At 41.6% G+C, this 25,978-nt stretch overlaps 1 protein-coding gene across 1 annotated transcript in view; it reads left to right on the top strand.

Moving 5' to 3' along the window:
- Positions 1-25,978, top strand: part of LOC121095490 (BEN domain-containing protein 5) — a 964,914-nt gene that overhangs the window by 862,091 nt on the left and 76,845 nt on the right. Inside the window, exon 11 of the mRNA XM_040610380.1 lies at positions 12,015-12,177. Coding sequence (XP_040466314.1) covers positions 12,015-12,177 — 163 coding nt within the window. The remainder of the gene's footprint in view (positions 1-12,014; positions 12,178-25,978) is intronic.

Here is a 25,978-nt window from a genome sequence, read left to right as displayed (position 1 = left end):
TGGGATTTGTGTCTGCATGCCTGTTGTAAGACCCAAGGCAAGTCACCCAGTGTCTCTGTACCCTATCTGTTAAGCAGAACACCTAACCTCACAGTACTCTGGAAGGCTGACTGTGGTTTGCACATAAAAGTTGTGGAAGGGACTAGAAATTCTTCACTGGTGCGTGGCCTCAGCAACAGAGGCCTGCCTTTGGTTTAGCTGTCAGCACGTGAAAAGGAAAGTGAAAGAAGAGCTAGGAAGTTTTGCTCCCAAATAAATACATGAAACATTCTTGGGCAGCTGTCTGGGGAAAAAGGACAAATTCTGTAAGGAAAACATTTTATATTTTCAAGGTTTAAGAATGATATTTTTAAACATCGGGGAGTAAATACAATCTGTATGAAAGCTCTAACAGTGAGAGCTGACAAGCTCTTTTGAAAGGCTGACTCATTGGGTTTTAGGAGCAGCTGTTGACACCGTGTCTGAGTGCATTACACATCAGCCATGGCTAGGAGTTGCTGCAATATTTGTAGGGGTGTTCTTCATTTGACCTTTCTTGTTCTGGAGGGTGGATTAGTTATAATGACCAGACACAAGCACTTGAGCATTTCAAGAACCTGCTAGTCTTAGGGGTGGCTAATTTTGACCTTTCTGATGGTATGAGAGGGGACCATCTGTTCTCTCTGGTTCATTTAAAAGAAACAACCACAGCCATTCTTGGATGGCTTTATCACTTCATAAAAATTTCTTTTCTTTGCAGTTAAAGGAAAAAACTGGTCAGAGGTACTTGGCTTAATCTAGTTGGTTTTTTGCCTTTGGGCTCTGAACAGGTGTTACTTGGTATACCTTTGAGTTTTCATTTCATTTTTTTGTATTCAATCTCCCAGATGAGATCCCTCCTTAGAAATAGTGTTTTTCATCCTTTTTTGCCATGGTTAGCCAAAGACCCTGATAAAAACTGTGTGTTCTGTTATGTTGGGCACAAGGTAACAACTGGGAAAGTCCACAACCTCAAAAGCTTCTAGTCATGCTGGGAAAGAGACAATGGATGGGAAGTGACCTGCTTAAAGAAATAGGAGAATAAAACCCATGTCTCCAAAGTGCCAGTCTGGTTTCTTTGTCAGGAGTTTGCCATGTTTTATACCGTGCTGTGCACTCAACAGTGAAGTCTCTGAACATTTTCCCATTTTCCTTTAGGGAAACACATTTTTAAACCCAATGGCATAACACTGTATCCTAAAACTGACACTATCAGTGTTTTTGACACTATCGTTGTTTCAGCAATATGAGAAAATTCAGATATGGAATGATTTGCCCTAGTACTTTTTGGTTGGGTTTTGGGGTTGGGGTTTTCTTTGGTTGGTCGTTGTTAGTTTTGTTTTGGCTTTTTTAGCCTGAGTAACTAAAATTGAGCAACCAAAGAAAAGATTCTAATCTATCTATATTTTCTATTGTTTTCCTTTTATCCACATACTCCAGGTCTATTATTCTCATATCCGTAACATCCCCTCATCCATCCAAGCATTCTTAGGGAAGAGATGTTCCTTCCAGCAAACCTTTTCCCAACTACCCATGGCAGCCTTGCTGAGCTGTTATCACTTACCCTGGCTGGACATGTCCCTCTTAGTCTTGTGATCCCTACTACTAATCGCAGTGTGTTTTGGGCCACGGCTGAAGGAAGTGCTGGCACAAGTGCCTGAGGGAGTAATAACAGCTCATGAACATTGAATAAGTGAATCCCAATAATCTGTTGCAAAATAAAGAAAACTCATTTTGTGTTACATGTGGCTGTGCAGGGAAGGGGGAGCAACAAGAAAGTTGCTCAGACCTAGAATTCATCCCAAAGTAAAATTCATGCTCACTTGCACCACGATCTCTGGTGCCTCTCTGCTCCTTGGGTAAAAAAGACCCTTGTCCCAGCAAGGCAATGCCTGTTGCATTCAGGCAGGTTTTGTTAACATCCTGCAAGCTTAACAAATCTACTCGGAAATCTCTTAAAACCTGAGCACAACAAATGATCCCACCTTCTTTTTTGTTGTCTTGTATCAGGGCATTTCCAGGAAGACAAATACAGCTATTATATGCTTTAGTACCCCTCTGGGATGTATTTCTGCTCACTGCTTCTTGGACATGTTGCTCCATAAGTTCATTTATTTATTTATATATTTTTCCTGGAGGCTGGGTGAAGGGAGAGCGGAAACGTGCTTCTGGTGGCACAGGGTACAGATCGTAAAGCCTGTGCTTCTAAGCATTATAGGGTTTGGTCTCACAAGAACTCTGCCTTTTTGGCTAAATGAAACTGCTCCATTATATCGTGCTTAACCAGACCACCCCTCTTTTTACACAGAGGGCTGAAATAATTTGTATTGCAAAGAAAAATGGGGCGGGGAAGAACTGTTTGAGAAAATGGGTTTTCTTTTAGTACCTTCTTGCTGTGTTGTTTGTCAATATAGGAGTTGACAGTCCATTCTCCATCCCCACACAGTTAGAAATCTTGAATATCCACAGAAGAAACAAGTTTTCATAGCAATTTTATGGTGTATTTTCCAAGACCATCATTACATTTACCTAATGTCAACAAGCTGGGAGGAGGTGACAGCCTCCCAGAGTAGGAGCTCCTTCACATTCAAACACAGGCTACCTCTCTCACAGAGCACTGCAAATTTCACTCAGCTTGGACAAAGTGTGCTGTGAAGGAGGGCTGGGAAGTTAGTTAAGAACTGGACACCCAGCCCCCTCCCAGGATCTCCTCCTGAGTATTCCCCTTTAACTCTGTGATAATATATGTAGAATATAAGTCTGGTTCAGAGAACCGTTCCAGAGCAGTGAGACAGCCCAGAAGGAGTTTGAGGAATGGGTTGTACTGGGTGCTCTGGGAGCAGTAGACAGCATGCTGTCCCTCCTTAGGAGGGGTTGAATCTCCTGATTTAGATGTACAAGTGAGCAGAACGTCTCTTTTCCACAGAGAAAAGCACTTTTTCTGCAGACTATTCAAAGCATGCATGATGGTTGTATATCCCTTCCTGCTTCTCATTGTCCTAAGTTTCTGTCATTTGTATAAATGATTATGAAAGCACTCCCAGGAGACCACACACACGCTCATAAAACTATTGTAAAGAGAAGCATTGCAGGCTATTGCTAGAGGCTATTTTATTGTATGTTTTGAGGAAATGTCTCGTTTTCTACTGACAAATAGGGAAACTGAGAACTCCAGAGACACGAGTTATTTTCTAAGTGGTGTGATTATTCTGTAGAGTTTAGACTAGGAAATGCCAGCTTTGGCATCTTTGGGGAAGGATGTGCTCTGAGAAGCAGGGGTTGCCATTAGTAAAAAGCAGAGGGGGAAAAAAGCAGATCTTTTCTTTATTATTACCCTGAAGCATTTGCAGATCCCTTATTTGTGTATATCACTGGTCACAGCTTGGGCTGGCTTTTTAAAGAGAGATACGGTCCAGGCTAAATCTCAGGTTTCTGGGTGATGGATCTGTGCATGGGTTAATAGTTGAATAGGTGACGTTGTTACATGTGGCTAAGTGCACTTCTGCTGACAGGGAGAAACATACTCACTGAAAAACTAGCTGAGGGGACCTGAGGAATTAAGGTTTTGGAGACAGGACACTGTGTGTGTGCATGTGCATGTGTGCGGGGGTGGCAGAATCTAGTGGCAAGAGGAACTCCAACTGAGGTTTGCTTGGAGGATGGGGTGAAACCTGCCTCCTTCTCTTACCTTTTCTGAGTAGGTTGGTGATGGGCTGCTCAGTCCTATAGGGGAGCCCTTCACTGACTTTGTGAAGGTTTCAGGTAAGGCCATCACCACTCTGCTTTGTTTGGCTGCAGGGTGCTGTTTAAGAAGGGCTCTCAGAAGGGCTGCTTGTTTTGATTTGGATTCTAGTTGCATTAGCTGCTATGGTGAAACCAGTGAACTCAGTCAGCATCTCCAGTGCTGTAGTACTCAGGGAGGTGGGAGCTGTGAGTACAACCAGTTTCAGTGCATGTGAGGATGAATTCTGAGGAATGTGAAATCCCTGCAGCGGTGCTCCCAGTGTAACTGGTACAAGGTGTGGAGACCTCCATCCATCCTGGAGCTCTACAGCAGAGCACTGTAGAGAGCAGAGCATGGATGTTAATGAGCAGTGAAAAGTGCAGCTATTGTAGTTCTCACAGGTGAACAGCTGAAACCCTGAAGCATGAAACCCAGTTGCTTTTCTATCTACAGAGTTTCCAAAAAGGGAGCTCATTTAGTAGTTTTGGGTTTGAGGCGTAAACTCAGAGCTTATAAAGTCGTTCATTCCAAAGCCTCTGCTAATGACCATGCAAATATATGTTTTTATCAGCAAACTTAAGCAGGCATGACTGAAAGACACTTGGGAGGGATGGGGAGCAAGAAAGATCTGGTATTCCTTCACTACACATTAAAGGGATAATGAAGCCCCTCAGGGAGCATATGTGTGTGTGTGGTGACAAAGTACCTTTAAACTGTTACTACTTTGAGGAGAATTGCACTTTAAAGCCTGACGATGTGCTGCTAGGCAGGTTGTGTTCATGGTACTCCTACAATGTGATGCTGCCTTTAAGAAAGGGTGATTGCTGTCTGCTTTCCACCGAGCTGGGGGGAAGAAGGCAAAAAGTGACAGGTGATAGAATGGTGAAAACCTCTTAGGATTTGAGGCTATTTGGTCTTCAGGCTTCAGTTTCAGACTTTTCTCTCTCACATTCTTAGGACAGGTCAAACTGTTTTAAATCTCCTCTGCACTCCTTTTCTCAGATTTCTGCAGATCAAATTCTAATTCAGAGACTACTCCCTTGTTAAACCCAGACTTTTCTGTCTATCTCAGTGTTTCCTATCAGGGGCAGAGTTTATGAGACAAATAGCTGTCGACTCCAGAGCCATCAGTGACAGTGAGAGCCCTTTTCACAGGAGTATCAATCCAATCTGGCTGTCCCTAAGGGATCTGGAAAAACTCCAAGTAATGGGATCCTTCTTTGAAATGATCATGAACTTTCTGGATCATCTGATACCTTCTCTTCCCAAATTTCAGTATTCAGAAATGATTTTGAGATGAAATATGTCTTCCTCCTGTGCATCAGAAACATGGCAAAGCTGCAAGGTGAGATGAATCAGGGAGTAATTTTGAGCTCTGTTCCCATTTCATCATGTCTCTGCTCCAAGGATCCTTCCGCTTTGCCTGCTACCTCCTTCAGATCAGCTTTCTGTCTTTAGGATTTTTTCTTTTTCCTTTTCTTACTTTTTTTTTTTTTATATATAATCCCATCTACATTTCAGATGCTGGTTGCAGCTTGTTTGTAAAATATATTGGAAGAAGGCTGCATGATAACAGCCTCACAAATGCCATGATTTCCAAGTCTCCAGACCTAGTTGGCATGGAGTTGATAGTCTATCACGAAAAACACTAACACATATGCTTTCCAGTCTATTAAGAGAGTTAATGGAGCTGGTGAGAGGTGGGTGTGAGGAGAGAGTCAAGCTGGCTCTTGAAGTGAGAAGTTTCCTCCCTGCTTCAAGACAAGTAAGGAGATAAGTTTCTTGTAAGATAGCTTGATGGACTACCAGCTGCAAGAATGGCAGGTTCAAAGCACTGACTGCTGGGCACATGACACACCATGATATTAATTAGCTCTATCCATATGAGGAAAGTGAGCTACCAGTTGTACCCCTCTTACAGCACCCTGTGGTGGGGCAAACAGAAAAATCACAATTTATATTATTGCTATTTACAGTCTTCTGCAGCAACGATTTCAAAGCCTGTGCATTTCTGTGCTCTCTTTCTAACTTTTGCAGACTTCAATAAAGCATTCTAGAAAATGAGAGTGAGTGAGTTATAGCTGATGCTGTAAAACTCTTCACTGAGATGGATTTGACATTGTCTGCACACTGGTCCATTTCCCAATGACACATCTATTCTTCGTTGATGACAAGTGTAGCATTCCTTGTTTCTAGAGCACTAACTACTAACTTTTACTATCACTTTTTTGCTACACTGGGGCAGTGAATTGAGAGCTTATAGAGGTCAGACCTACTTTAGAAAAAAGCTTGCTCTTCAGCTATAAGAGTGGCATCAGCAGATAACACTGGTGAGGTTGTAATTGTGTCCTGATTACACTTGGCCATTGCTGATGCTGATAGGTGAAGAACATGAATCCATTTGTATGCATAATCCCAGTGTACCCTGGTAAGTAAAGTGCCCAACTACAGGACGAGCAAAATGTGAGAGTTTTTCTGGTTTGGGTTTTTTTCAGTTAGCGTCAGTTGTGAAATACAGTTTATTTCCCAAATTGCCCATGTCATAGGGTGACCCAGCATATTTTTAATTGTGTGTTGCAATATGAAACCATTCTCTAGTCATGAATCCTCTTAGTGCCTATGTCTCTGCTCTTCTGCAGGAAAGATTTCTAACTTGATTCTCTGATTCTTGTGAGCATAGAGTTGAACATGCTACATCCTCTTGTAAAACACTTCCTAGACCTACATCATCTATCTATATCAGCAAATGGGAAGATCTCTTTACTCTGAGTTTCATGCAGATGCTCTCTTTTGAGGACAAATGCTCTTCTGGGAAACATGCATGTGTACACTAGAGCTCAAGTTTTTGAAGATATATGCAGTTTGCTATTTCCTTCCATAGGCACATAACAATCGATGGTGTTGCAGTAGATGTGAACAGCTAGTACAATCTATCTGTTGGATTTCAGGAACCCCCTAGACCTTGCTACATCAGAAATTCATCTTTCTCAATCTGTCAAAGCCTGTGACCAGATTTCTGTCTAGTTGCCCATTTCTACTCTAATTACTTTCTGAGTCATTTGTACCTTGTACTTTCCCTTATTGCTGTGTTGGAGAAACACCTTAGAATTGATTATAAGTGATGTGCAGTCTGTACCCTGGTCATACCTTGATCCTTTTCCTCCCTAGTGTGTTAAGCAATTTCAGAAGACTAATAAAGTTTAATTCCCCAACAAGTCCTGTATGAGAAAGTACCCTTATGTACCCTGTCTCTTTGCCCTGCCATCAATGAAAGGTAGAACTGAAGCTCCCATCTATCACTGGCTGGACAGTGAGCCTGCCTGACATTTCAGCCCTTTTTGGCATCTCTTCTTCTGCTGAACGGTGGACCCAAATTTACTGGGCTTTGCCTCCAATTTGTCCTTTTGTGCAACCTGAAGGTTTTCCGGTGCTTTAGTAAGACAAGTCCCCTGCATACACTGAGGAAGAGGTCCCACTAATGAAAGATTCCACCAAGCAGAACCACCCAGATTCCAAGTCCATCAGGACACCAAAGGGTACACTTGGGCAAATTCAGTCTCAGATTTGTGAGAAACGTGCTCCTCTTCTTGTCTTTTGGAGCCACTCTTGTGATAGACTGATACAGGCATGCAGAGGCGATCACTGAACTGTCTACCCTTACTTTGTGAATATGGACTGCTGAGGGCATTCTTTCCAGTAGGTGTTAGCAGGACAATGGAGCCGTGCTGAGAAACCAAGAGTATCCTTCAGCCATATGGGAGCTGCCTAAGCTGTTGAGTTTGCAAACTAGCTACCAGGGTTTGAATTCACTGAGGAGTGACAATGGCAGAGAGTTGTCCTTACCAGCCAAGAGACAAGACTGTCCTGGAGACAGGGGTTCTGGCACATCAAGAGGTCTGACAAAGGGCCAAGATTGTTTTTCTGCTTTGAGATCACTCCAAAAAAAAGAATGGGCGTGCAATATTTTTTCTTATTTCCTTCCACACATCTTTCTGTCTGCTGCAATCTCTGAATAAGGTCCAATTGGTTTACAAAGTACTTTGTGCTGCCTGGCTGTTCACTGTCATTCCCAATGGGGAAACCAGTCATGTGGAAGGTATTCAGCACAGCACAGGAAGGAGGAATGAAATCTGGCAGGAAGGCCTGGGGAAGCTTCCGCTAATGCCCGAAATGTGGAGAGAGGGTCAACACACCCTGAGGCTCCCACCTGTGTGTGAAATCTAGGAATAGCTTTCTGGTGGATTTCTTCCCACCAGAAAGGGGGGGAATCCTTCACCCTTCCCGTTCTCCTCTTTTAACACTGGATTATTGTTTTTTGGCACCTCCCAGTCCTGTAGATAGCCATTTTTTCACTGAATTTTCTCACACAAACTGAGGCAGAGTCCTTCTTGAGCTTTAATGTATCTCTGTGTTTTAATAATGAATTCCTGTTGATTTTATACAAATATCCCTATTTAAGAACTTCAAAGTCTTTGGCGTTTCCCCCTACCCTCCAGACTTCGTAGTTTTTGCTGTTGTTGACACTCCCATGCGATTCAGCCTTGGAGAAATAAATATTTGTTTAGCTATTCTCCTGCTGTGCCTGCTCAGTGCATTTGCTTAATGATGACTTCAGTTCAGCTTTGCAAGGGTTTTAGGGCAATAGGTTCTTCCAGAAAAACAAGAGACTCATTTGCAGACAGCTTCACTTGTGTTCTTTCCCCTCTCTTGCCTCTGTTCCCCAGATTAGAGTTTGATGAAATAAATGTGCATGCAAAAGGCTCTTTCTTTGCCATGGTAATACATGTCTTTTCACAGCCTTTGTTTCAACGTTAACAGTTGCCAAGATCAGTTGTGGTGAGGAGTCACAGTTTTGCCTGTTTATTTCTCCACTCCATTTATCTTGACTTGAAGTATTGAGTAGAAGGTTGGATTCAAGCAAGTACCTGCTGCCCTTCCCTGTCATTAGTTTAATTTTCTTGAATCTGTAATTTTCTTCTTTTTGTCTAAAACATCAAGTCACATTCTGGCTTATAACATTTGCTCCAGAGCCAAGCCCAAGACGCTGTTTCAAAACATACACGTGTTCATGTTTGAAAGATTCATGTTATGTTTTCTCTACCCCAACTTTCCTGAATCAGATGAGAGATCATACTTTTTACTCAAGATGTTGAGTTGGTCTGTGCCATCAGATTTTTTTCAAAATAAGGACAAAGTCAACCTCCAAAATCTACATTTATGCACCTAAATGAAGGTTCAGCTTCTTTTTTTTCCTGGAAGAGCAGCACTACTGGGCAAAGAAATGAACAGGTGATTTTATTAATGCCATTGCCATTTCAAGTAATTTTGCATAGCTGAAACTGGAATTCTTCTATGAGAAAAAAAAAAAAAAAAAAAAAAAGACTCACCACCACCACCCAAACAAATAAAAAAACCCCAAACCCCACAAAATAGCATTATAAAAATTCAAACTCTGAAAAGATCCAAATTTTGTTTTCTTTTTTTGGCCATTTACAAAACCTTCTTCAAATTATTCAAACTACTTATGCTTCGCTTTTGAAATATGGCAAGTATAATTTTGCCAATAACTAGATCCAACTTTTCAGCTATTTTCTGCCAGAAAGCAAAAATCATTTCAGTAATACATCAGACTCGCTCTTCATCTATTTCCAGCTGATGAGGTTTCAGCTTATAGCAGAGATTGTTTTTTATTAGACCCTGAGTACATGACCTGGCACTTGTGCAGCTGAGTTTCATCTGACTACTATCACTCTGGTTCTCAAAGTCGGCCCACTGTTGAGGTGTTTTTTTAATTGATATTCAGAGCCTCCTCCATAATGATGACTCATTCCACAGTGTGTCATCAGCAAATTTTCTTGGCATGGTCTGCCTTTACTATGCCAAGAACTGTGATGAAAATATTATGTAAGATTTATCTCAAGAATCATCTATGAGGAATTCAACTCATAACCTTCCTCTAGCCTGACTGAAATCATAGAATCATAGAAATTTTTAGGCTGGAAAGATCTTTAAGATCATCAAGTCCAACCATTAACCTAAATCATGGGAAACAGTGCTATAAAAGGACCCCATGTCCAAACTGTATCCCAAAGGCATGTACCATATTCAGCAGATAGTTGTCTAACTTTTACTTAAAAGCTGGTGAGATTCCATAATCTTCATAGATACTCCGTATCAGTAACTGTCTTCTAATCACTTGAGTACTTCTGTCCCTAGTGTCTGCCCTGAATCACTTCTCCAACACTTTACTTGTTTTCATGTGCCAAGTACAGCCATAGAATTAAGTCATTACCCTTGTGAGTGACACTTCTGCTCACAGACCCCAGTACTATATTCTGCGTTTGTTGTCTTCTTCCTTTGAGCTAGATCCATACACCCATATCCATCAGCTGATGCTTTTATGCATTAGAAGTTCCACCACAGGCATTTACTGGAATATCAAGCATTATCCACTGAAATCCATGTTTACTTGACTTATGAAGCAATCCCCAGATCATGATCATCATCTTTATGTTTCTGAATTTTAACTGAAGACAAAGTTTCCCTCGGTTTCAGCATCTCAGTAGTCTTCTGAAGGCTTCTTTTGCAGGAGGGCAGAGAACATTCCCTCTTGTAGATCTCCTTAAGTATTTTATTCCATATATCAAATTAACAATTAATTTACCCATCAGTCTTTATGAGCAATTTACCTCCCTGTCCCATAGGTATTCAAAGTATCCTCAAAATTTCTGCCATATAATTTGGAAGAAATTATATGATATGTACACAGCAGAATACACTGTTTACAAGTTACCACAAAGTTAAATATTATATTACCACAAAAACAACAAGTTGCATTTGGAAACTCCAATGTATAATGCTAATAAGAAACCCAATTCCATCTTATTCTAATTAACCTGGAAAGCCTTCCTTTTTATAACGTGAGAGAGACTTAAAAACATTCAGAATGTTAATGAACCCACAGGTATTTCCATTCTTTTTATCTTCTCATCACCAAGAATTGTTGCTCATTTCAGTATTAGTCTGATTTTTCTTGGTATAGAGAACTTTACCATTCTAAACCACTACATCTAATTTTTTAAATAAGAAATCTTATTTCCCCTGTTTTTGATAAAAGTTGGACTTGATAAATACTGCCATTGTGTTAGCAAGAAAAGTTACTAGTCTTAAGGCTCAATAGAAGGACCCTGGATAGCTCAAAGAATTCGCAATGGGCACAATGACCGAAAAATAACCTATGCTAAGGGTCCTTTATTTTTCACTGGCAAAATTAAAGTCTTAAAGCAGGAGATATTAAGGCCTTTTATGCAACAGATCCAAGTTGGATCTACTAAAAGCTTTTTTTTTTTGTGTGTGTGTGGTGGTCACTAGCTTGTGCTGAGCCCAGATTGACTCAGTTTGAAGTCTGTGAATAGAGTCTGATAGCCAATGAAATTAGAATCCATTTTTCTGTCTAGTTAGTAGGAACAAGCTCTGAGACTTCAATCAACCTGAAGATGAGCTACCCTTTAGTCTCCAGATGTCATGCCTTCAAAGGAGAGCTAAAACTCATTTATGGAAATACTTGGAGTCCTCCTCCCCACCCCTCAAATGAATAGTCATAAAGCTGTAGGGTTCTTAAAGCCAGATCTTCAGTAATAGCACAAAATACTGCCTTTTATACTGTGCTGCAAATGCTGTAAAATAGTGCAGTATATTTTTCCACCCAGAGAGCAACACCCAGTTAACATTTAAGTTAGTGATGTGGAAATTTGTGTGACCTAATTTCAGAACCAGTCAAATGTCTTAGGTGAGAAAGTTTCACTAAAACTTAAATGCCACTGTATGTCTACTTCGCTTAAAAATATACAGGGGAAGGGGTAGGGGAGAACTTTATGATACAAGGGAATGCAGTAGAGAGAAAGAACCCAATATCCAAATAATAGTCCAGCTTAACTTTTGAGAATGTAGGGTCTGGAAGGTTCACTTTCAACTCATGCATATGAGAGGCTTTCTTTGTGTTGCTCAACAGAGGAGGAGAAAAGCTGATGTTACTAGTGAACTGAGATTAATTTTGTGAAAGTCTGCAAGGCATTATTTATAGTCTGTGTGCCAGAACTGTGTTTCCATTAATGGTCTCTCCAGGCCATGCTCAAAAAAACAGTGCAGTCTCATATAGTGTAAATGAGATTTGACAACATTTTAACTGTTTATTTTTAACAGACTTCTTCCCAATGCTTCCCTTTTTCCACTGATGAACTCTCTTCATGCCTCTGTGTTCTTCCTCCTGCAGTCCAGTACATCGTTCAACAGAGATGCTGTGAAAGCAGGGACAGGCCGGCGCTTTCTTGGCGGGCTGTTAAATGATACATCCTACTGCTACACTCTGGAAGTCTCATTCTACAGCTACGTATTGGGTGGACCTACTTCTGCTGTCCCCTACACAGAAGAAGCATGTATCCTTTGGAAATCCTTCCTTCTCTTACAGCAGTGTGAACTGGGCACTTAAGGTAAATACTTCTGTCTCAGTAAGAGTTTGCTGAGATAGGAACACACAACTGGAAATGTGAGTCTGCTCCTGATGCTTTAATTTCCCTCATATTGATTCTCCATACTGTGGAAATTCAAGAAGAGAAAGACATATTAGATCAAATAAGCCATTTCCCTCTTGTATGAGATTGCCTCATGTAATTATTATAGAAACTAGTCCTGGAGAGACTGTGATCCATTCCCTTCCACAGGCTTCCATTTATTTCTTCATTTCTCTTCTTATTCTCTCATTATGCTTGTGTTTGTATTACTGTTTTAATAGCATGTTGAAAGTGCATCTTTGGTACTGAGTTAAATATCTTCTCCGCCTTTGAACTGCAGCCAAAAGGCTCTAAAGGATCCATTAGGTTCCGCAGCTGCCTCAGGGCCAGATCTTTGATACCAATTGACAAAGAAATGGAAAGTGAGCTCTGCAAACAAAACTGACAAAGTTGTTCGCATTTTTGAGTGCTCCAATAGAAGCAATGTCTCATTCCTCAAAAAACACATATCCATCTGGCTATCTCAATGTATCTACAATTTGTAGAATTGTTCTGGCTGGTCTTATAATCTGTTTTTATGTTTTTCTTTTTCTTTTTGTCACCATGCTCAATCACATAACCGGTGCCCATACTTCAAGCTTGGTGTGTTATTTCATTTTGTCATTCTATCTTGGTAGCTTTTGAAATTTCCACAGGTTTAGAAACATTGCAGAGGAAGAAATATTAGCTGTGATTGCCTATTTACCTCTCCACTGCATTTTGGAAGTTGGGGAAGGTTTACAGCTTTAGGGTAGCGAGGGGGAAATTTTTATATGAGACATAATTCTTCACCATCCATGCAAATGTGCACACTGTGTGGGAATAAGAGCGAGAAACAGGGAGCAGGGAAAGCAATTCTGAATCATTTGGGGTTTTCGGGTTTGGCTTCTCCACTGAAAGTGAAATTTGGGGGATGGAGGGGGATGAATATATTAAGGTGACATCAGACTTGAGCATTTGGCATACAAGCTTATTTTTGCTCAGTAATGTTAACTGTTTCCAAGGAATAGCTTCTTACAACACATACGTATGTAGTATTTCTTGCCACTGAGGAAAAAATTGCCATTACTGTTAGGTTTAGGTATTTATTTTCTTACGCTGGCATTTTGGCGTTTTAAGAACATGTACTTTAGTTTCACCTTTAACTTTCCTCCTCGCTTTGTATTCATTGTACTGGCAACTGCTTATTTATCTTCCTTATTTATCAAGAACAGTTTTTGCAGTGAGGAGTGGGAAGAGTCCCTATATAGACAAGATCATGATTCCCTTGAGTATGTTTTCCTCATGACTTGTAGGTCATGCTGGCTTAGTTTCCTTTCCTGTAAATATTTTTGTTTCGTGCTTCACATTATAGAGGTTTCAGGTGTGGGGTCTAACATCTTTGTCTATTTGCTTGTCTTGCCTTCTGCAGAAAGAGCTGCATCATTTTCAGTTCATTCATTTGTGACCATCAGCAGTTAGAGCACAGAAAACAGGCCCCAGATCGCAGACATCCTTCTTGGTGGTGATGTATGGAAACCTCAAGTGGTAGCTTGATTTCTACAGTTACAATTTCACCTGGCTGAGTGAAAAAGGAGGAGAAGCTGGTTTTGACTGGCCTGGGAGACAGCAAGCAGGAAAGGCTCTTTGGCCACGTAGCATGCTTCACTGGCATTTTGCCCTGGTAGGTTTTATTACTTCCTTTTCAATGGAGGGATTCTACCAAGAATGCTGCTTATGACAGCTCTTCCTCATGTGTGCAGTTTTCTAGTTAGAGAAAGAAATGGAGCTGCTTGAAGCAGTCTCTAGGCTGGTCTGCTCTAACACAGGAGTGGTTGGATTTACGCACATCCTATCCTGGCAGGGGAGAAGTTTCATATCACAGAAGTGCCTGTGACCAAAAGTAAAACAATTGCAGAATGTTCCAAGTTAGCCTGAACAGTTCTTCCAAGCTATTTGCAAGTCAGTGATTAATTAATGCTCAGATTTTTTAATGGACCTGAACCAAAGACACAGTCAGTCAGTTCATATTGGCCTCCAAGGACAGGCATGCTTCTATTAACTATCTAGCTACGTGCAGGCAGCAAGTCAAGCAAATAAATGGAGAAAATACAGTGAGCTCAAAAAATGTGAACCAATAGGGCAAGTATTCAGGAAATCTACCTTCAAAGATGTATTTCTTAGGCCTTGGTTCATCCCACTGTGATGTTATTGGGTTGTGAGAGGTTTTGCTTTGTTTTGTTTTTAATAAAAACAGGATCAGGGAGGCTAGAATCGTTCAGAGCTTCTAGTATTGGATTAGAAGTGCAGACTAAGGCAGCCTCAAATTCAGAGAACCCACGGCCTTGAACTGAGACTACAAAGCAGATCACCCCCCACATTCAGAAACTAGCCATACTGGTTCCACATAGAGACCAAAACGAGGATCTCCAGGTTCTACAAAAATATTAATTTAGCCTAATGTTGTTCCTCTTGACAGGTGAGAAAACTGAACAAACTGAATAGTCTTTTGTTTGTACTGGTGGCATGTCAGCTTCTTTCCTTTACAGCATTCATGGCAAATAAGATCACAGTACTACCCCTTTCATGCCATTCTATAAGTGGGTTAGGTTTGTTGGTTTGGTTTTTTTAAAACCTCTTCATGTTCCTCAGGGTTTATGTAGTAACTCTATGATCTATAGAAACCTCTGTGTGAGCCTGTAATAGATAAATTTCTACATTGGGTAAGATTATACATTTTGTTCAGACTTGTGTGACTGAAACATACTTTCTAATTATTGAGATAAATGGATACCTTATATGCATGAAAACAGGAGACAGACTTTCAGTCTGATAAGTGTTATTTGAATTCTAACATTGTTAGTGTGGACAGTAACTTTTTTCAATAAGAAAAGAAAATTTTAAAAAAGGAAGGGAAGGTACCATTAAAAGTGGAAATCTGTTCCAGATTAGTCCAGTTAACATGACTGAATATATTCTCCTAGATGAAATACCTCAAAGGTTCAGAATTTAAAGGATTACACCTGGTATGTTCTATAAAAACAAATTTGTCCCTGAGGCTGTACTGTTTAAATGAAATCCAGGATTGAAGGATCTTCTATCAGGCTGCGCAGGGGGTATATGTTTGGGACACATATATGGTGGGATAGCAGCATCCTGCGGAGTGTTGAATTTCTGGCCTCTTCTAACACAGAGAGTTAATATGGTTGCATGAATCTCTCAGGCCTTAATCAGTAATGGTTACTGCTGGAGTGTTTCTTGTATTTTCATCCTGCAAACAAAGCACTGCATCAGGTGTAACTTCCTGAACGTTCTGTTATACATTCCTTCAGAGGTATGTGTGCGCCTGGTAGGTCTGTGTCTAACTGATATGTACCTGGTGTATGAGAAACATTAGGAATATGTTCTGTAAGCCTGGCTCTGCAGAATACCCTACGATAACATGTGCTGTAGATAACAGTGAATGGACTCTGTTTCGAAGGCATAATAAGAGGATTGTAGTCTTGTCGGTTAGTTGCCTGCAAGTGGACAGAGAAATGTTTAAAACCCTTCTCACACATGCACACATTTGGTGGTAACTGATTAAAAAGGCAGCGCAGCAACAGTTTGCTCAGCACCAGGTGAAGAAGCTTTAAAATGAGCTGATATGCTTCCATTAAATACCATGTTTTACTAGGCATTTACAGGGCTTATGACACAAGGCATGTAAACTGCTCTGTAACATTCACCACCAGCAGCTCAACTGCTGAGCTGTCTAGAAACACACCAGCCTCATAGCTGGGCAGGGAACAAAGGATAAAAGGAGGGGGGGGGGGTGGGGGGGGGGGAGGGGGGGGAGGATGAATCCCCAGCTGTAGGACTCTGAGCGCTGCTCTGATAACACACCCAGAATTGCTTTCCACTACAGCTGCTGATCAGCGGCCGTCACAGCCTGACCTGAAAGTGGCCAGTAAAGTAGTCTCACATCAACAGTTTTAAAATCTATTGGGTTCATTTTTTAGAGTGTTATAACCAGATCCCTGCTGCACAGCAGGCAGCCCATAAGACAGCATAAAAGGTTTTACTCTTCCAGGGACTAGCCATGAGGTAGGAAGATAGAAATGATGGATACCAGGCAAGAACTGCTATGATTGTAGCCTGGTAGCTGTAGGGGAGAATAATCATCAAGATGGGTGGCCACCACAATTGTCAGCATGTCCATGCTTTTTTGTATATTTTAGTCTTATTTCTAATCCTCCTCCAGGTGGGGAGGGCTCTCATGCAAAGATGGGACTTTACTCACCTGTATGTATGGCTTTACTCATTGAAATCACTTCTAAGTGGAACAAAAGACAGGAACCCTGGACTGAGGGTCTGGTGGGACAGTTCTTTGTACAGCTTTTCTAAGCACATCACTTCACCTCTTTAATTTAATGTTCTCAATATAAAGAATGAATTTAAACTTCTTTTGTAAAGAAACAAACAAGCAAACGGACAAAAACTTTTTGGAAGCCATGGGTGAAGAACACAAAAGAAAGAGATAGGACTAATATTATCATAAGGTAGGTCTTTTCAAGTTACAAACAGCTGAGAAATCATCTCAATACTTTAAAACAGTATAGCTGAACCAACTTGCAAAGATAACACTCGGTACCTTCTGTTTTACTGAATGTGTTGAATTGGAAACTTTGCATCCTTAAACTGGGTGTAGTTGCATTGCTGAACTCTTTCCTGGTTGTAGACATAAAAATGTGTTTATGTGGCTACAGCCCCAGAATGAATGCTTGGACTGACTAGTCTCTTCAGGTGCCTAACAGCAGCTTGCGTCATGGGCTTCTGGCACAATTGGGACCACTAGGTTCATTCCTATTCTTAACTTGAAGTAGAATATCAACCTGCTGCTTGACTGGGGATTCGAGCAGTTAAATACCCTGGAGGAAACAGTCATTTGCTTATATCCAGATTCCTTTTAAAGAGTACTTGGATCTCAGTAAATGCCTGTCCTGGGGAAAAGAAATCTGTATGCAAACTACAATTCCAGTAAAAGCATCTATAACTTTTAGAGCTTCATGGACCTGCCAGTCCTCTAGGGCAAATGTACTTGGTTATTTTGGGCTTTTTTACTTTAGTTTTTTTGGAACTGCCTGTCCTGATCCTTCTAGCTCTGTTAGCGATATTCTTAAGAGAAGATCCTCATGAGCCAGATTATGGCCCTTGCAGGTTCGTTGCCACCCAGTAAAGGCAATATTACTCACAAAAGCCAATGAAGTATGAAAGGCTGTGCTGATAAAGCTGAGGGAGCTCTGCAGAGGTTATCCAGTGTGGCTTGTGTTTGAACTTGAGCTAGAGCTTGTTGCCAAGATGATTTCAAAGTAAGTTTGGCACATGCTCAGGAAAAGACATCCAAAGGTCTAAATCTTCATCTTCATCCCTCCTCTGGTAAGCTTCTAGAAACAATCTTCTTTATGTGTGTTGCAAAAAATGGCATTAATCCTAATCCTGCAGATTTTCCTATGAGTGACCTCCTTGCACGTCGTCTCTCCTGTATTTGGTTGTTTCTCAGTACCACGGTTTAGGCTGTCTTTGAGGAAAGAAAACAAAATCCTCTTTCAACTCCCCAGTCTGTGTGGAAGTGTCAAGGTTTACAGCCATAATTTCAAATGCTCTTAATATTACTGGAAGCATAGAGTTAAATTATAGAGTTGTAAAGTTACTTTATAGTGATAATGCTGTCAAGCATCAATATCTCTGCCCCAGGGCACCATGGAAACTCAGTTAATGATATAAGAAGCTGATATTTTTCAGGGTTGCAGCTGTTGGCTCATACCCAGACGGAATCTGTGTGTTTGTTCATATTGGGTATATACAAGGGGACCTGCTCAAAGAAAATTAAGAGACAGTGAAAGTCTGTTTAATGAAGTTCAGTGGAATGAAAGTGCAAAGCGGTGTATGGTGTTGCAGTATGCACTCTCTTTCCCTCATAGGGCTCAATACAGCGGACAGCGCTGTAGAAAAATACTTATTTCACTGTAAGAGAGGGTGTTTGTTGGGAAGAGTCTATATTTGTATGTAGATTTGTTTATCTAGTTGCCTGTAGCACTGACTGCATCAATCTGTGCAGACACCGTCTGTGAGTATCAGTAAAGAAATGGAAATTAAGGCAAGTGACTACAGTCAGTTTAGGAATATCTATAATTTTTGTAATGGATTTCTTAGCATCTGTATCCCAGAGTGCTTTGATAGCCTCAGATGAAAGATGCTATAAAAGTGCAAAGCATTATTATAAAGGTAGGGTTTTTCTTTTAAAGAAAGATTTATTTTTTTCTCTCTGAAATGTAGAACATAGGTCTTGGAAGGCATCCTCGAAGTATTTCCTGGAGATTTAACCATATGAGTCCAGTTGCCTTTTGGCTAGGAGCCAAGTATCAGATACCATGCATGTGAGTGGGAAAATGGTCTTGCAGGTAACTGCTGCAGTAAGAGTGGTCTTGAGTAACTGGTTCATTTCTGTTTGTGCCCAGGTTCTTTGAAGGCTGCCCATTTGGTAAGCATTCATGTGGCTTTCTTTGGGGAAGGAGGGAGAGCAGATCAGACTCACAGGCCTGTTCTAAGTAGAAATGAAAGGGAGTTTGGAAGCTGAGGATCTAGTCTTGCAGGGAATGAAGCATCAGAGGTATTCACAGCCTACCTGTCCTATCAGATTTTAAGACACAAGCTAGATTGAGCACCATGGTTTGCTCCAGATTTGTGTTGCCCTGAGCACTTTAAAGGAGGACCCCATGAGGGTGTAGATTAATTTCCCTCTTTTGTGCACAGGTTTCTTTCGCAGGGATACTATGTTTCAGGCAAGAGAGATGGTTGTTGTGGGACCAGAATTTAAGGAGGGTGCATATCCAGAACCACAGAAAGGCTCTTCGAAGAGCAGAAAGACTTCAGTAGCTGTGAGACTGGACTGGGGAATTTGCACAGGTTGACTTGAAAGCCCTCAATATATACTTTATTCAGGAGCAGAGACCTTGTGGACAGTGGGAGCATAAACCTCTTACAGAGGCACATGTGCAAATATTGTTCCTGCTTCCCATCAGCTGTCTTCAACTCAGTGCTGGCAGAGAACATGCTCTTTGGCCTAGGGAGGGCTGTATCCAGTGACACAGGTAGACTGATCCTTATAAGCCAGTCAAGATGAGTAAGACAACCTCTATCTTCTATCCAATGCAGTCTTTGGGGTTTCTGTTGAGACACTGCATGCTAACTGGAGCCAAACTGTCACTGAGGTTTTGCTGACTGAAATCCTCATCAGTGGTTTCCGTTCCAAGCTATCAATGGCTTATGGTTGCTATCAGGCCAGCTTAATCAGTCTAATCTCTAATTCAAAATGGTTTTGATTGTGGTGTAAAAACAAGTCATAAAATTTGCCAGTGAATAATAAATGTTGTTACATTTTTCTATTAGTATTCCTTTCGCACACAGGAGAAAATAACTTTGACCAAGCACAAGTGGTGCTTTTGCTGAATGGTTGGAAGGAGAAGTTGACTACATGAGTGAGTGCAGAGTTGTGGCTAATACAAACAAGGGGGGGAGCTACCTCCAGGCACTGTTATCCCTCTTGGAACTGGCTTTCAAGGTTTTGAACGCTTCTCTTTTGAACTGGCTTTTCTATAAACTTGTATTTTTCCTTTGTCTTATAAGCAACTTAGACAAAACTAAGCATATAGAACTGATAGTGAGGCTCTTGGGTGCTCAGAACACCATAAAAATGCTATTAGACCCATAGTTAAAATAATTCTTTGGTAAATGTTAAATTCCTATTAGTAACACTTGCTAAACTTAAGTGCAAAGGAAAGGGCAAGGCTAATCTGAAAGGCAACGGAGAGCAGGGCTTAAAAGATATTAACAGTTCGTTGGAAATGTCTGAGGGGAGTGGTTAATATGACTAAAGAGTAACGTCTGTGGGTTGAAGATTTAGGTTGGGAGAGGGCTTTAGCCAGTGCTGTGCTTTGGAGCTTTCCCAAATGTCAATGGGAATGAAGGGGAAAAAAAAGGCATTCAGAATGAGGCATTTTTCAAAAAGCAATAAACAGAAAAACTGCAGTGTCTCTGTGATAGGTCTCTGCTTTTCTGCCAGCCTGTAGTGGTTTTTGTGTGTCCCCATGTTTGTCATCTTCCTCCTCTGTGTCTCTTCACTTCTGGCTGAGTCTTCTGCCTGTGCCTGCCTGTCTTGTGTCTGTATCCTCACCATCTTGTTTGCAGTTGTAGGTTGTTACCCCTACCCTGTGCCTTTGTCAGTCTCATCTGATTTTCTGCAGGTGGTGTTTCATTAATCAGACACACCCAGTCTCTGCTTTTTGTTCACTTTATGCTGTCTTTCACCTAAACTATCCCTTTTTTCTTTTATATTTTGCCACCTAAAGGCTCAGCAGGGCTTACTGGCAATTAAAGGGAATTCTAGGGTGGGAGCAGAAGTTATTTTTAACTACTATTTCTTTAGTCCCAAATACCAACATCCTGAAAGGGAATCAGATATGTTTTTTAGGACACTCAGCAAAGACATTAGTGTCTGTCTGTCTTAGCTGCTTGACTAATTGCAACTGAATTTGATAGTGATACAGGTCTCAGAGATATTGTATTCCTACGAGTTTCATGAAAAATAGCTGGCTGAATGATTAGAGAGTCCAAATTTAATCTTTCCAGTAGGGACAGCTGCATCTCTGTTGTTAGAAAACAGAGGAGGACAGTAGGCATGAAAGTCACAGGAAACAGATCCCACATCTCCTTGCCTTCCTGGGCATGTCACTGGTGAATAGAAACCTCCCTTCACTTTATTTTTGTCTGAAAACTTTTACCTCTAACATCTCTGCAAACCTTAATAAAGGGTATCTCCTAGCATCCTGAAAAGCAGATTGCATCTTCTCCATCAAGCCACTGTTGAAAGAGGCCACAAACCTAGCCAGTACGCTTCACAGGTGAAGAGAATACCCATTCAAGCCAAGGCAGATACATGCCCACCTCAAACTAGCAGCATTTCCTGTCACCTAGAGGTGGAACTTTGTCCAGGGTTCAGATGAACAAAGCCTGAACATGTCTCAGGCAGAAACTAAATCTGCAGCTTTAATCCACTGTTCAGAAACCTTTGTGTTTCAATAAAAGCAGGATGGGTCTGATTCTTCCACATCTCATCTTATAATGGAAGAACAACCCAATCAGCTCAGATCAAAACCAGTCCTCTGCAGTGTTTTGTCTTTGACAGAAACCAAAAGCAGGTGGCTAAGAAAAATATAATAATAGAATAAGCATATAACCATACAACCTTTAATATTCTTCCACCTTCTAGCAGTTAGTGGTTTGGGGATCCTGGAGCCAGAGGAGTTAGAATCATAGAACCATAGGATCATTTAAGTTGGAGACGACCTTTAAGATCATCGAGTCAAACCCTTGACCTGGCACTGCCAAGTCCACCACTAAACCATGTCCCTAAGCAAGAAATTGACACATCTTTTAAATACTTTCAGGGATGGTGACTCAACCACTTCTCTTGGCAGTCTGTTCCAATGCTTGACAGTCTTTTTGATGAGGAAATTTTTCCTAATATCCAGCCTAAACCTCACCTGGCACAACTGGAGGTCATTTCCTCTTGTCCTGTTGCTTGTTACTTGCGAGAAGAGACCAACACCCACAAGCTGATTATGTCTGTAGTAACACTCAATGGATTTGTCTCCCATGAACCTGTATACATTTTTAGTATCCACAGCATTCCTTGCTAGGGATTTCCATGGCTTAGTAATATCTTGTTTGTTTTAAGCCTACCACCTGCAAGCTTTATTTTGTGGTTCCTAATTGTTACACTGGATGCAGCATTGATCTCCATCTGCTTTCCCCAGGGCACTCATATCAGGCTCCTTTTTTTCCACATTTGAAGTCTCCTAGCCTACCTAGTTATTCACTGTCTTGAGTATTTATCCTGTACACCATAAGCAGAAAAATATTACCAGATCAGAATTATTCCTTCATTTCTAGAGTTGGTGTACCATCTTACACTTTCTCTCTTGGTATACACAACTGTATGAGTAGCCAAGCAATGGAGAATCAACTCCAGTGACTCTAATGGTAGAGTCTGTATCTGCTGTGCATTGTGATTTTTACTTGTGCTTGGGAAAAATCCTGCCCTGGTCACAAAAGCAGCAGGTATAAGCACCAAAATGAGAGAGATAGAGCTTTCAGTTTCAGAGTATGCACTGTAATCATCATGTGTTCAGTTCCTCATGCACTTAACAGTCTTTGTGTGTTCTCTCATACTCTTTCCCAAAACTTAGGAGGGATTCAAAGCTTATTAAATTAACTGAATTTCTGTTCAGCGTAGGCTGGAGTTCTGGTCATCCAGCTAAAAGAGTTTAGGAACCAATTCCTGCTGGAGGAATATGTGGCTTTTGAAAATTGCAACATACCAAATAGTTTCTGTCATTATGATTGTTGTGCATCACTCCTCCTCAGCAAACAAACTTCTGGATATATATGCTCCCACGGTCAGGCTGCATTCATGATTCTGTCAGGCCAGTTTTTCCTTTTTCTAAAACTAAGCAATCCTTATTAAACCAGCAACTGACATCTGATGCCACGAAAGACAAAATGATAGGTGACAATCCATTCATCTTTTCCTCATCGTCCAGTGCCTCAGGAAATCCAGTATGTAGTTTAACTACTCAAGACCTCTCATGTAGCAAAGAGGGATCTGCAGGGCAGTGGAGTGTCACATGTAGCAAAAGCTTACACTGGACTGGTATCTGCAGGCTGGAGCAGTGTTGGAGGGCATGTGCCAAGTGACATCTCTTTCCACCATATCAATACACGACAGATTTCAAGCTTCCTTTCAATAAATGCTGAAACAGGCTGTTCAAGTGGAATGTAGCTGGTTTAATCAAGGTAAGGGATGGAAATGGCTTGGACGATCCAGCTGCCTTCCCAGTGGCTCTCTAGAAGAGAGGCAGCTGGACTGCTAACACTCCTGTGTGGTGAAGGCAGGACTGCATCGTTCTGCCAGGCCAGGGGGGGAGAGTCTACAGTACTTCAGTCCCATTGTTCTTGTTTTCAAACCTTTCTATCTTGGATTTTCTGTGGATTTCTCCAAGGTCTGGTAAGTGGCTGGTTCTGTTGGCAGAATACAACTTCAGGCTCCTTGTCTCTTACTGTGTAGCAATAGTACCTCGCCTTGAGAAGGTGCCTATGACTGTGCCTGTTAACAGACTCACAATCTCATATTCTTGCTGTGAAACCGTGAAGATTTGAGACTGGGCTATTTCTGGGTCAACAGGGTTATCATCCTAGTGTCCCTTCTTCCTTACTTAATGATTCCTCTTTGCACTGCATCCCTCACATGTCTGCCAAGTAGAATTTGTTGCATTGACTTTCTTTCCAAAGCCTGCCCAGAAGGACAGCTTTCCTTCAACCAGGACGCAGAAATGGCCTGTGTCTCCAGAACCATCAATATTTTTCTTGAGATGATAAATGAACTGCCAATAAACTGAGGCAGCTGCCAGATCCATCTGAGAAACAGACCTTCAGACCCGATTTATCCGTGCTTGGTTTATTTATGTGTCTGGAAACTTTCAAGATGCAAACAGAGGACTAACCACTCTGAGGCAGCCACCGAAAATTAGGTGGTATAGATAGATGCAGTGGGAGTTTATGGACTGGTTCAGATACATAGGCTAGCACAGAGTAATAGCTAATCTCAAACAAGAAAATGGCATGAGATTCATCATAGGAAATACCACAGAAGAGAAAGAAAACTCTCAAAGACAGACCTAAATTCTCGTACTTGCTATATCGTTCAGTTTGTTTTTCTCCATCTCTTCTGGCCTTCTTGTTTATAATTCAGGTTTTTGCACGATCTCTGAAATTTGTGTTAAGATTTTGCTAGGGAGATGAGGTATGCCTCATCAGTCATGTTGTGCCCAGAGGTGTGGGACCAGTATATGTGCTTCAGTGAGTAAGGTTTGTAGAGAGACCAGTCTGGTTTCGAACCAGCCGATAGAGTTGGAAAAAGCAGAGTCTCTGTGTTTAGGGTCCTTTTACTGGGCAGCGGATGTGTGTGGGGGGTGTGTGTGTGTGTGTGTTCATATACACTCACCCCAAAACTTCTGACCCTATTTTCTTGCTTCCAACCAGAAAAAGATATTAAGTTTGGGCAAAATTTATGGAAACAGGCAGCTGAGCAAAGGAAAGAGACTCAACTAATGCTTCTGCTGGGGGAAAGACTGGAGCGAGTTCAAACATTATTACACACCAGAGGGTCTGTATAGGGGAGCTGCTGTAAAATGGTCCAGCACAGGGAGAATTTCAGCTGACACACAATCCGTATTGCTGGAGAAACCAGGGATAGGGACTGGGTCTCAGTAGTTGCGCTTTTGGTCGGACAGTTGCTTTCTACTTCAAAACAGGCCTGCCCTGACACAGAGCCCTGCGACCCAGAGCATGAGCTCGAGCTCCTGGCTGATGGGAGGCACAGGCAAGTCCGAGGGAGTAAAACCAGTGAGGATGAGCGCTCGCTGTCAGCTCTTAGGAGGAGAGCAGAGGCCCAGAAGCCTGGTGCCTCTTTGCAGCTCTCCGTAGTTCTCTCCCGGTGCAAGGTTGGGCCTAATGAAGCCATTTCCCCCTGCCCGCCCCGCCTGCCTGCCTGGGCCAGCACCCGGCAGCACCGCTCACGCTTGCCTGTAGCTCAAGTGCCCTCTTCTGGCACCGCACGTGTCTGTCCTCAGCGGCAGCCGAGGGACGAGCAGCGGGTGTTTTTCCGATGGTTGCCGAAATCAAGAACAAAGCAGGGTTTTCTCTTCCTTTGCTTCCCCTCTGCGTCCTGGACTGTCTCGACAGGCCGCAGTGGTCAGAGTAGAAGGAGCCTCCCTGTTGTACCAGCCTGGCTATGTCAAAGCTGTTCTGTGTGACAGAGATGTGACGATTTTGTTTGCATCTGAGGTCATTAAAAAAAGATGCTTTTATTCTCTTTCGTCTTTTTTTCCCTGTCTTATCTTTAGCTGGTGTAAATCTGTCGCTATCTTGATTTACACCAGCTGAGAATGTGGTGGCCTTTTCCTGCTTATGTTTTATGCTCTCCGCTGTATAAATTGTCTCTGGGCTATTCTTGACCTGTTGATGTCAATAGTTTTCACTGTGAATCCCAATGGGATCTAGATTTGACCTCTATGGAATACCAGACAATGTTTGGTGATGAAACGTGGGAAGAGGAGAACGTGCAGCCACTGTCAGAGAAGTTCCCATGCTAAGCACTCAGTTGGAAAAGGAAAGTTTAGATGCACTTGTTAATGTGAATTCAAGGTTAGCAGTACACGGCACAGCAACTGCATCTGTCTGCAGAGGGATTTAAAATCAGCCTTTAATAAGAAAAAGGAGTTTCCTGCACTGCTTTATCGCATCAGTTACCATAAGAGGCCTTTGCATGTGCTTTGTATTTTTCTCTATATTTAAGGAGCATTTCAAGCCATAATTGATTATAGCTAAATTTGTGTTACAAAGTAGGGAACAGCAGGTCAGGACATTTACGCTATGAGACAAGACTGAGCCTGATTCCCATTTAGATCCGTTATAGCAGAAGGGTAGTGTTTTTTCCCCTGGTAACAAGCAGTGTCTCAGCTATTGAGTACAATGCTGTATTAATAATTCTGTACTTATTGTAGGCTCTCTGAATGCAAATCTCTCACACACAAGCTGGATTGGCATA

The sequence above is a fragment of the Falco naumanni genome, chromosome 11 (assembly GCF_017639655.2).
Source record: "Falco naumanni isolate bFalNau1 chromosome 11, bFalNau1.pat, whole genome shotgun sequence".
NCBI lineage: Eukaryota > Metazoa > Chordata > Aves > Falconiformes > Falconidae > Falco > Falco naumanni.
The sequence above is the reverse complement of the archived record's forward strand: the minus strand, read 5'-3'. Positions and strand labels throughout refer to the sequence as shown.